Genomic DNA, 12,500 nt, shown 5'->3' with positions numbered 1-12,500 from the left:
AGAGTTATTAAGTTGGGTGATGGTTTTGATAGTGATAGTAATAGTCATCGGAATTATAAGGATGATGCCGATGATGGTTTATTATTATTATTATTATTATTATTATCAGTATTATTATTATGAAAAGATGATGTTTTCAGTAAATCTTTAATTCCTCTTGTCTGTGTCATCAGAATTGCTGTCTATATGCTCATAATATCAATATATTCAAATCATAAACAGCTGAAAATAAATAAGTTACAAAATCAAATCAAATATATATCATTATCTACATATATTTTTAGCCCTGATAAGACAAATACAAAACAGCCCTGGAACATTTCAGTGCATTTCATTTTATTGTTCTTATGTATTTCTGTATTTTTTTAATCTCTTCACCAGCGATGTGTATATTACAGGTAAGGGTAGACGTATAATGACTGATGTTTACGATTATGCATAAAGTATAAACATCTTCTCGCAGTTTTTACCTCGTGAGTGTTTAAATGTTGTCTAATTGGTTGAAAATTGGGGGATATTTAAGGGATTGATGTCACGGAAAATGTTATAAAGTTAGTTAATATTTAGGTGTCCATTTCTATAGTAATTGGTGTTTTAATTGGAGTAATGATTTGAAAGGTAGGATAATTGGTGTGAGGTAAATTGCAAGGAAATTAAATTGGTCTGTTAATATCGCGATTGTTAAAGCTTTATATTTTAATTCTTTTAGCTAAATTTTGACTGGGAATAAGTACCAGTGTGATATTAGATTTATTATTACAAGGTTAATTGCTAGATTTATTATTACAAGGTTAATTGCCGTACAGGTGTTGTTAGCGTATTCATTCTTTTCATTATTATTATTATTATTATTATTATTATTTCGTACTTGTTTGCTTATTTTTATTTATTATTCTAAGAATAAGATGCGACTTTTGAGCGTTAGGATCTTTTCGACAAATTTAAGTACTTAATGTAAATATTTAATTGGTGTTGTCATGACCCTGAAGCTCTCTAATTACTTCAGTTGTCAGATAATTATTAGGACTAGTATGTGCGTTAATTAGGAAAAGATTTTAATTATTCCCTTGGTATTGTATGACTTTTTTTATTTAGTTATGTTGATGGAGAATTATTGAAAGTTTCTGTGTTCGTAAATTGATACCGCCTTCATATTGCTTACCTAGTTTCTAATGGGTGATCTTCACTAATTGGTTTTTAAATGGGGGTATTATTGGGAACGTACCTGTGTTATGCTCTAATTGCTATGAACGTACCTGTGTTATGCTCTAATTGCTGTGAACGTACCTGTGTTATGCTCTAATTTTTGTGAACGTACCTGTGTTATGTCCTAATTGCCGTGAACGTACCTGTGTTATGCTCTAATTGCTGTGAACGTACCTGTGTTATGCTCTAATTGCTGTGAACGTACAGTACCTGTGTTATGCTCTAATTGCTGTGAACGTACCTGTGTTATGTTCTAATTGCTGTGAACGTACCTGTGTTATGCTCTAATTGCTTTGAACGTACCTGTGTTATGTTCTAAGGTTAATTACTCGTAGTACACGTGTGATTATATTAATTATTGTTACCTGGGTCTTAATTGGGGTTTGACTGGGAATGTGTACAGGTGTGGTGGTCTTAGGCGGCTTCCTAAAAAATTAATTGCTTTTCCTGTGATGTAATGACCTTCAAGCTTCGTACTTCACACTTCACACTCAATTTAAGCTTAATTAACACACTTCACACGACTTAAGCTTAATTAACACACTTCACACTCTTTTTAAGCTTAATTAACACTTCACACTCATATTAAGCTTGATTAACACTTCACTCATTTCACGCTTAATTAACACATCATCCTTATTTCAAGCTTAATTAACACCACACTCATTCCAAGCTTAATGAACACACTCATTTTAAGCTTAATTAACACCACACTCATTTCAGGCTTAATTAACACTTCACCCTCATTTCAAGCTTAATTAACACATCACACTGTACGCTTAATTAACACACTCCACAATCAGTTTAAGCGTAACACACTTCACATTCGATTTAAGCTTAATTAACACACTCCACACTCAGTTTAATCTTAACACATCACACTCATTTCAAGCTTAACACTTCACATTCGATTTAAGCTTAATTAACACACTCCACACTCATTTCAAGCTTAATTAACACTTCGCACTCATTTCAAGCTTAACTGACACATCACACTCGTTCTAAGCTTAATTAAAACACTCCATACTCAGTTTAAGCTTAACACACTTCACACTCGATTTAAGCTTAACACACTTTACACCCGATTTAAGCTTAACACACATCACACTCATATAAGCTTAATTAACACCCATCACACTCGTTTCAAGCTTAATTAACCTGTTAGTAATGATATAATACACATCCTTCACACTTACACACACTTCAAGCATACTTAATATACTACTTTTTGTATAACGTCCACACTTCACACCCAATTTGCACTTATAACAATTAATTACAGTACTGTTATTATGTTCTGATCTTTCGTTAATTATTCCTTTAATTGGGGCCTTAATAGGAGAGGCGAGAGAAAAATTGTTATTGACGTTGTGTCCTGCTTTAGATGGGACGGCGATTAAGGAGGAAGATGATTGGTGTGTGTGTGTGTGTGTGTGTGTGTGTGTGTGTGTGTGTGTGTGTGTGTGTGCGTGCGTGCGTGTGTGTGTGTGTGTGTGTGTGTGTGTGTGTGTGTGTGTGTGTGTGTGTGTGTGTGTGTGTGTGAGCGCGCGCGCTCTCCTTATAATTCAGATTTCAAGTTGACAGGAAGTAAAATCAGTGCATATGTTGTTGTATTCTTTAATGGTTATTCGTAAATATAAAACGTGCCCTAATTATAAAGGGAAAATTACTTAGATAATAAGTAGGAATAGATGTAGATGAGGAAATACCAGTAGCTAATTAGAAAGGTGGAGATAGGTAGAAGACTTAGGTGAAAGACTTGGTAAGGGAAAGACAGGGTAGGTGAAAGACTTGGTAGGTGAAAGACTTGGTAGGGGAAAGACAGGGTAGGTGAAAGACTTGGTAGGTGAAAGACTTGGTAGGGGAAAGACAGGGTAGGTGAAAGACTTGGTAGGGGAAAGACAGGGTAGGTGAAAGACTTGGTAGGTGAAAGACTTGGTAGGTGAAAGACAGGGTAGATGAAAGACTTGGTAGGTGAAAGGCAGGGTAGGGGAAAGGCAGGGTAGGTGAAAGACTTGGTAGGTGAAAGACTTGGTAGGGGAAAGACAGGGTAGGTGAAAGACTTGGTAGGTGAAAGACATGGTAGGGGAAAGACTTTGTAGGTGAAAGACATGGTAAGGGGAAAGACTTAGTAGGTGAAAGACTTAGGTGAAACAGTCCCCTTACTTAATCTTTTTTAAAATGCCATAAAGAAAAAAAAATTAATAGAAGAGGAAGTGGTGTCAGGGAAGCTCCTAAGCCCACGTGTGTTGGGGTTTTAGCCATTAGCAAGCCTGGGTGCATCAGGTGAGATTGCAGGGTGAATGAGGGGTAATTAGCACCTGGTTTTAATTAGCAAATGCTTAATGGGTGTCCGGAGGGCTGTTTGCTTATTTATTGATGCCATTATTTTCATTATTTTTATTTTTATTTTTTTTTGGTTGCTGTATTTTTAATTGTAACAAAAGATACTGTGAAGTGATTATGAGCACGTACTGAAAGGTTGGAGAGAGAGAGAGAGAGAGAGAGAGAGAGAGAGAGAGAGAGAGAGAGACGTCACCATCCCTATGTTGACCCTGGAAACCTAACCCTCCATCAAGCTTATTTATCCTCCTGACCCTTGTCCCCCTCACCCCATCACCCTCACCCTCTCACCCCTCACCTTCACCCTCTCACCCCTCACCTTCACCCTCTCACCTCTCACCTTCAGCCCATCACCCTCACCCTCTCACCCCTCACCTTCACCCTCTCACCCCTCACCCTCATCCCCTCACCCCTCATCCTCCAACCCTCATCCTCCACCCCTCATCACCTCTCATCCCTCACCACTGCTTCCATTTTCACCTCTCACTTCTCACATCTACCTCTTTCTATTCTGTCTCCTCTCCCTCTCCTTCCACCCCTCCTCCCTCTTCACCTCTTTTCTCATCCCTCCCTTTAATTCCTCCCCCACCTTTCACCCTTCACTCACCCTCATCCTTCCTCTCTCTCTTCACCCTCTTACGCCTCATCTCACTCATCCCACCTTCCTCATTATCCACTCACCCTCGCCCACACCTCCATATTCATCACCCTCACCCCTCCCTCCTTACCCCTCCCTTACCTCTCCCTCACGTTTCTCCCCTCTCTTAACATTGCCCTTTGCGATTTTTCCCCCTCACTCCTCCCCTTTCCTCCACAACTTCCCTCCCCACTCTCCCCTCCCCATAGTAATATGTCCACCTCCTCACCCCTCCATACTTCACTCTTTCTCTTCCCTCTCTCTCCCTTTTCTTTCCTTTCCCTTCCCTCTTCTTTCCATTTCTCTCCTCTCTCTTCTCTCTCCTTTTCCATCTCTTTTTCCTTCTCCTTGCCTCATTCACTGCTTTGTACCTCTGTTTTTACCCAGCCACCTTTTCCTTCCTCTTCCGTCTCTCTCTTTTCCCTCGTCCCTCCCTTCTGACCACATCTTCTCGCTCCTTTTCCTCACTTCTCTCACTTTCCTCTTTTTCAAATTTCTCTGTTTCACACTTTTTTTTTTTACTCCCATCCTAATTCCTTGCCTTTCCCTTACTGCTTTTTCTTTTACTCTTGTTTTTCTTTTTTTTTTTCTCCCTTAACCCTCTCTTCTCATTCTTCCCTTCTTTATCCTGTATTTCTGCATTCGCCTGTCTTTATTTGCTCTTTATCCATGCATCTCCGTCTTCTCCTCTTTCTTCTCTCCCCCATTTGCTTTCTGCTCTCTTCTGTCTGTACTCCGCCACTGACCTCCTTCGTCTCTCCGCAGCACCATCATTTCTCCTCTCCTCTCCCATTTCGTCTTCTCTGCCCAACACTTCTCCCTTCTTTCTCTTTTCTACCTCACCCTTTCCTCGTCTCTCCTCACGTCTCTCCTCATTTCCTCCTGTCTCTGTCTACCGTTCCATTGCATTCTCTCCATCACATGCCCCTCCCTCCAGTCTTCCATGTCTTCACCCTTTCTTGTCTTTCTCACTCCTCACTTCCATGTTTGGGTTAGGGGGAGGATAGAACAGATATAAGGGCACAGGCTGTGGTAGTAGTTGTAGTAGACAGTGGTAGTAGTGGTAGTAGACAGTAGTAGTAGTTGTAATGGACAGTGGTATGGTGAAGGAAGTTTGGACAGACTGGGCATAGACGGTGAGACAGAAGATAGTGATTGTAGACAGTGGTATAGTGTAGTTTGGGTAGACAGTGAAACAGAGCATCGTAGTACATGGTGTGGTGTAGGTTTGGTTATTGAATTGTTGTGCACAGACTTGATGTAGTGAGAGTTGACCCTATGAGCTCATTGGCGTTCAGTGGGACTCGAACCCATGTCAGAGTGTCCTAACATAAGGCTAGTACCAGACCGACCGAGTTACCTAGACGCCCTCTTTTCCTCTTCCTCTCCCCTTCTACCACTTTTTGCCTCCCTCCCTCCGATTTTCTCCTCCCTCATCCTTCCTTCTCTTTCCCTTATGCTTCTTTCCTTGCTCTACTTTTTCCTCTCCTTTCCCCTCTCCTCACTCTCCTCTCTCACTCCCATCACTCTTTGCTGTCTCATATCTCACCCACTCCTTCCTCTTCTCTACCTCTACCCTTCTCTTCTTGCTCTCCCCCTTCTCCTTATGTTCTCCCCTCCCTTTTCCTCCAGCTCCTCCTTCACCCCTCCCTCCCTCCCTCCTCCCTCACCCTCTCTGCAGCTCCTCCCTGCACCACTTTTTCCCTCTCCGGCTTCCTCTCTGCTCTCCCTGTCTCACTGTCTCCCTTCTGTATTGCCCTACTTTGCATGCATTCTCTCTCTCTCTCTCTCTCTCTCTCTCTCTATCTATCTATCTATCTATCTCTATCTCTCTCCATGTGTGTGTGTGTGTGTGTGTGTGTGTGTGTGTGTGTGTGTGTGTGTGTGTGTGTGTGTGTAAACAACATTAGGAAGCATTTACAGTATATTTCCACCTGACAAAATACCTGTCCAGTTTTACCTTTTGTTACCTGAGTATCTGTTTATATACTTTTCATGCATTTTCTTTTTTCAATCCTAGCAAAGTATTATCCTCAGATATACATATACTTTTTTTTTCATATTGCTAAGATGCAAAATTGGGAAAAAAGAAATAGTTGTATAAAGTATAGATTAAGATTAAGGAAAATATTAATATCTAACTCCTGGTATCGTCTTAAAAATTTTCTTAAAGATGTACAGTATATATCCCGTCTTGTTTGGTGAGTAGTTTTCCTTTCCTCCTCCTCCTCCTCCTTCTCCTTCTTCTTCTTCTTCTTCTTCTTCTTCTTGCCTGCAGTGAGTTAGTTGGAAGGTGGAGGGGTGGGTTGGAGGGGGACAGGAAGAAGTGGGCGGAAAGAGGCAAGTCAGTGTCTGCTTTCCTCTGCCGTCCTTAGTTAGCTTACAGGCAATTGTAGGGCCGGATCACCTCGTTGTGTGTGTGTGTGTGTGTGTGTGTGTGTGTGTGTGTAAGCTTTGTGTGGTCTGTGTTTGTATATTATGAGTGTAAAGTATGTGTGGTGTGTATATATGTGTAAGGATCGTAAGATGTGTGTGGCCTGTGTTTGTGTAGGGAGTGTATAATGTGTGGGTTGTGTATCAGGGAAAGAAAGTCGAAGTTTGTATGGTTTGTGTTTCAGTGTAAGAACTGTTTGGTGTGTTCTCTGTAAATTAGTGTATATGATGTTAAGACGTGTGTGGTCTGTGTAGTTTATTTTCTATTTTCAAGGTGAATAAACAATAAGGCATACGTGTTAGTTATAGCGTATTGAAGATGTGTATAGAGTATTGAAGATCTGCATAGCCTGTCTGAAATATATAGTGTATGGGTGGTAGGTGGTGGCGACCATCATCCACTCACTTGATGTGGTGCTGCCTACTTCTTCCTTAGCCTTTATCATTCTTTTTCTGTGCCTGTCCTCCTCTCTTCCTATTTCTCTCATCTTTCCTGTCACTTCTTATTGTTTTTCTGTCCTTTACAGGTGGGTTTACATTGAGTGACAAGCCTAATGGTTTCCTGTAAGCCAAGAAACCATTTACAACACTGGGTGGTAACCTTATAACCAAACCATACGTGCTCCCTACGTGTCAACAAGTGGGTTGGTGGAGGGTTAGTGCCCCTCCCCGTAAAACAGACAACTCGAAGTCAAATGGCCACCCCTTACGGGATTATGGCGTCTGGCAATAGATAGATAGATGTTTCACGCACTTTGTCTGTTTATAAGCTCAAGGTCTGTGTGTTCCCTGTATCCATTTATATCACGGCGTCTCTTCTCCTTCCCCACCCTGACTCACTCCCACACAACCGAGTCCGATTATTATTCTATGTCAGTTTTTCCCTGGTCTTGGCGAGGGTGTGCTGTTGCTACCATGATTCCCGGACCTTGCCTTCCCCCACTGCGTGATTGATTTATGCAGCGCCCACGACGAGATGATGACAGCGGGAGATGATGATGATAGGGTGAGGAGGAGACGACGAATGGGTGTAAACAGTGCATGAAAGTATTAAGGGGGATCAAAAAGGGAGGGGGCAGTAGATGCAATGTGAAATAATTTAAGAAGGGTGATGGGGTAGGAAACTAGAAAATAATGTAAGGGAAATGGCGAGTTGAAGTAATAGGAAAAGAGGGATGGGGATGTGGAACAGGGAGTAAGGGAAATGGAGGGATGGGGCAGGAAAATGGAAAAAAGGGGGGGACAAAAAGGGGAACAACCACATTAGTCCGCAGGGGTCGTGTTTCTTTGTTTTACTCACTGTTGATCTGATCCCTCTAGTCCATTCCAACCCCTCTCTCCCCTACTTCCCCCTTCCCTCCCCTTCCCCCTTCTTCCCCCTTCCCCTTTCCCCTCATCCTCCCCTCCCCATCCCCGCATCCAGCACTGTCTCTTTCATCTTTCACCCATACCTCCAACTACTCCCTCCTCTCTCTTCATCCCCTCCCACTCTTCTTAATTCCTCTTTCATCCCATCCTCCTCCTTCTCCCCATCTTTATCTCTATCCCCCCCTTTTTCTTCAACCCCCTTTCCCAACCCATCCCCTCTCTCTCCCCCTCCCTCACACCCACTGCTTTCCGTCTCACCCCTCTCATCGCCATCTGCTCCCCATTTCTCTGTCTCTTCCCTCCTCCTACCGTTTTGTTTCTCTCCATGCCTCCACTTACCCCACCTCCGCCTTTATCTGCACCTGCCCCTCATTCACCTCTTTCATCCCCCCCCCTTCATCTACCTTCTTCCCTTTCTCTGTACCCCTCCTCTCCACCTAGCTCCTTCCGTTTCACCACCTTCTCTCCACCTCCCCATCTGTCCCCTCCATCACCGCACCCCCCCACTTACCCCTCCACTCTCTCTTTCCTCCCTCCCTCCACTTGTATGCATTTTTCTCCCTTCACCCCATCCTTCTGTCCCTTTGCACATCCCTCCATTCAACCATCTTTTTCTGCACCCTTTTTCTTCCCCTTACGCCTTGTCCCTCCCACCCCATTACTCGTATTTCTTCAGTTTCCCTATTTTCTTTTTCCTCTCTTTCCATTCTTACCTGCCCTTTCTCCCCTTTCTTCTCTTCCAATATGGCTCTACTCTTTTTTTCTTCCTCCCTCTCTTTCTTCCACTTCCTGTCGCGCCTACGTCTTCTCCCTCTCCTATCCTTTGTCCCTACCCTTTCCCTCTCTTCCTTCCTTTCCCCTCCTCACACTACCTTCTCTCTGTCCACCTCATTCCTCTTCTACCCTTTGCTTTCTCTCCATTCCTCTCCCCTTTCTCTACATTCTCTCCTTTCTCCACCCCTTTTACCAGCTCCACGTTACTTCCAACCTCATTCCATTTATTCATTCATTCATTTTCTTCTTCATTCAGTGATTCATACATTCAGTCATTAATTCATTCTTTCAGTCGTCGTTCATTCATGTACTTAGTTTATCTAATCAACCAGTTAGTTAGTCAGTTGGTCATTCATTCGTTCAAGCATTAATTCCATTCATTCATTCATTCAGTCATTCATTGAGCCTGTCAGTCAACCAGACAGTCAGGCAGTCCAATTCATTCGTTCATAATTCATGTTCATTCATCCCTCCACTCCTTCCCCTCTCATCCTTTTCCCTCTCCATTCCACCCTTCTTCACCTCCATCCCTCCTCCCTCCCCCTCTCCATCCCCTCCTTCAGGAACCCAACACCAGAGAGTGTATGTGGGGACCCTCCATCATAACAGTGACGCTTCCACCTCCCTCTCTATTCCCTCCCTTTGCTCCTCTTCCCCTTTCCTCTCCTATCCTCTCCCCCTCTGCCCCCTCCTTTATACACTCCCCTACCCTCTTCTATCCCCTCTCCACTTGCAGCACAAGAAAGTATATGTGAGAGCCCCTCCATCACAAGTTGCACCCCCCTCCCCCCGCCCGTCCCTTCTCTATCTACACCCATCTCTCCTCTCCCTTTACCTCTTCCCCGCTCTTCCCCCCTTTGCCCCCTCCCCATCACCATTATGTGGGGGCTTTCCATCCTAATACTGACCCTCCCATCCCCTTTCTACCCCTTTTGTTCCTTCCTTCCGCTGTCTGCCCACTCCTTGTCCTCCTTCCTTTCTCTCTCAACCCCCTTCTTTTTCACCTTCCTTTCTTCCCCTCTCTACTCCCTCCTTTTCCTCCTTCCTTCCCCTCTCTACTCCTTCCTTTTTCACCTTCCATCCCCCCTCTGCTCACTCCTTTTCCTCCTTCCTTCCCAATCTCCTGCTTAATCTTTCCTTCATTACCTTTCATGATAATACTGTTTCCTCATTTCATTCTTTCTTCCCTTTGCTTCATGTTATTTTCCTTCCATTTTGTCCTGTTCTATTCCCCTTCTTCTGCTTTTCTTTTCCTTTTTCTTTCTCTTTCTCTTTTCCTTTCCTTCCCTTGTTTTTTTTTCTCCTCTCCTCTTCTCTTCTCTCCTCCTATTCTTTTGATCTCCAATCCCCCTTCCCTTCCCTGCTTTTCTCTTCCATGTCACCTCTTCCTTCTCTTCACTTACCTTGAACCAGTCTGAAGCGCGCACACACACACACACACACACACACACACACACACACACACACACACACACACACACACACACACACACACACACACACACACACACACACACACACACACACACACACACACTAAAAATAAATAAATAAACAGAACCCACAACTACACAGGTGTCCCTCAATGCTTCGTCTTTCGCTCTACATAAAGGATCCCAATAACTTTCGTCCGTTTGCAAAAGTGTGTGTGTGTGTGTGTGTGTGTGTGTGTGTGTGTGTGTGTGTGTGTGTGTGTGTGTGTTTTATGAATTAGGTCTCGAAAGGTGAGAAATCGAGAGTGTTAGAATATTCAGTCTAGCCAGCCGCTTGCAGTGAAAAAAAGGTAGTGGTTATTGAGTCGCCCTTCAAGACTACGGGATCAGATGGTATTTATTTGGCAATTGTGGAGGGCGGCAGGGTAGGCACGGCGGGTGGCAGGGTTAGGGGTGGCAGGATGGGGGGTAGCAGGGTGGGTAGGGAACACAAGCACAGGGAACAGAGAGAGGCGCCACACACACACACACACACACACACACACACACACACACAGAGCCGAGGGGTTTGTTGAGGTTGAAGGGAGAGTTTATTTTGATGGGGTAGATAGTGCTTGGGTGGGGGGAAATTTGGATTATAACGAGCATACAGTATATCATGTAATCTATCCCAGTGAACACTTCCAGTTGGTACTCAACACAGCATATCTCCCTAGCGAAGACGAACCTCCCTATTATTGTTATTAATTTTTTAGTTGTATAGCGAATGACAAAAATAAAATACTGGAATGGGACGATACTAAGAAAGAGATGAGGTTTTACTTTGTTTATTGTTTTAATGTCACAGGAGTATATTCTGACCATTACCATTTTCGTTAATGCCTTAATGACTCCTTCAGCTGGCTTAATGGTTACCCCCTTAGCCTTTTTATTATTATTATTATTTTTCTTTTTACTCACCCTCTGATGTGGCGTCGGCGAGTCGTACGGCACAGGCGAGGGTGAGCAAGGTGAGCCAGGTGAGCCACAGGTAGGGCAGCGTGAGGCCAGCCAGGCTCTTCTCACCCGACTTGACCCCCATCTTCACGCCCCTATTGCACCCCATCCTCACCTCAATCCCCCGTCTGGAGAGTGACCTGGTGCCCGTTTCCGAGACCCTGTGGGGCTGTAGGGGCTTTTGGTGTCCCGTGTGTAGTCCCATCTTGTCGTGTGTGGCCGTGGAAGAAGCGCCCTTGGAAATATCTCTCTCTCTCATAGTATCTTTTTCTCTCATAGTATCTTTTTCCGTGGCCCCGAGGAGGAATTTTTCAGTATCTTTTTCGGATTTTTTCAGTATCTTTTTCCTTCATAATATATTTTCCTTGGCCAAAATAGGACCACGATTTTTCTTTATTTTCGTATTTTACCGTACATCCATCCGACTTTGATTCTTCTTTTTATTTTCTTACCGTACAACCATCCGGCACTCGTTTTCGTTTCCCCTTTTTTCTATTTAGGGGGTACTTCACTAGATCACACAGATGGATGCTGCCACGATCATGCTGTTTTCCTCATATCGTGCTCTCGTGTTCTCTCACAAAACCACTAACGCGTGCTCAGAGGGGTCTCTTAGCGGGAATATCGCAGGGTATCGTATATCGGAACTATGGGGGGTAGTGCTATCCTTGTCTTATTCGTTTATAATTTATCTTGCTATCGTGAAATTATCAACCCCTTATGCCGAACTGACCTGCTGCAGTTACCTTTTCCTACTGCTTTTTCCTTTTCTTTTCTTTTTTTATATTTAAAGCACTGCACAATAGTTATTATTTTTGAGACAGTAATATTGGGAATAGAGTATTATGTCAGTATTTTATCACTATTCGTCGTCTTTATCAGTTTCGAGAGAATTTTATTGGCTTTACTACTGTGCTGTCTTTATTTTTCAGATGCATTGATTTTTTGTGTTATCAGAATTATAAGTAAGTTATAAATATTCCTTCAGTTCTTTTAGTTTATCAGTATTATCCACTCTTCAGATTATCAGGTAAAGAAAACGGGGGACACTCTACAGGGGGCACTGCTTTAGAATTTACCGGAGAGAATAAGTTAATCTCAGAATAATACCACGTTACTAGGAGTGTTGGAGGTACTGGTGAAGACGTGTCTCTTACCAGTTACCGGCAGGACTGGTTTACTGGTACTGGAACTGGGGTGAGGGTAGGCAGGTCTTGTGGGGCTGGTTGTTGCCCCTCACTCCACCTGTAGGAAGAGAGAGAGAGAGAATTGGTTATTGAAAATTAATTGAGAGAGAGAGAGAGAGAGAG

The 12,500-nt window shown here is 43.3% G+C and overlaps 1 protein-coding gene across 1 annotated transcript in view; it reads right to left on the bottom strand.

Moving 5' to 3' along the window:
- Positions 1-11,395, bottom strand: part of LOC145404631 (lachesin-like) — a 147,423-nt gene extending 136,028 nt beyond the window's left edge. Inside the window, exon 1 of the mRNA XM_080276152.1 lies at positions 11,155-11,395. Coding sequence (XP_080132278.1) covers positions 11,155-11,395 — 241 coding nt within the window. The remainder of the gene's footprint in view (positions 1-11,154) is intronic.
- Positions 11,396-12,500: the final 1,105 nt, after the last annotated feature.

Source organism: Coenobita brevimanus, chromosome 64, assembly GCF_032717465.1.
Source record: "Coenobita brevimanus isolate Jiangsu-jjx chromosome 64, ASM3271746v2, whole genome shotgun sequence".
Taxonomy (NCBI): Eukaryota; Metazoa; Arthropoda; class Malacostraca; order Decapoda; family Coenobitidae; genus Coenobita; species Coenobita brevimanus.
Note: the sequence above shows the minus strand (reverse complement) of the source record. Positions and strands in the feature narration are given on the sequence as shown.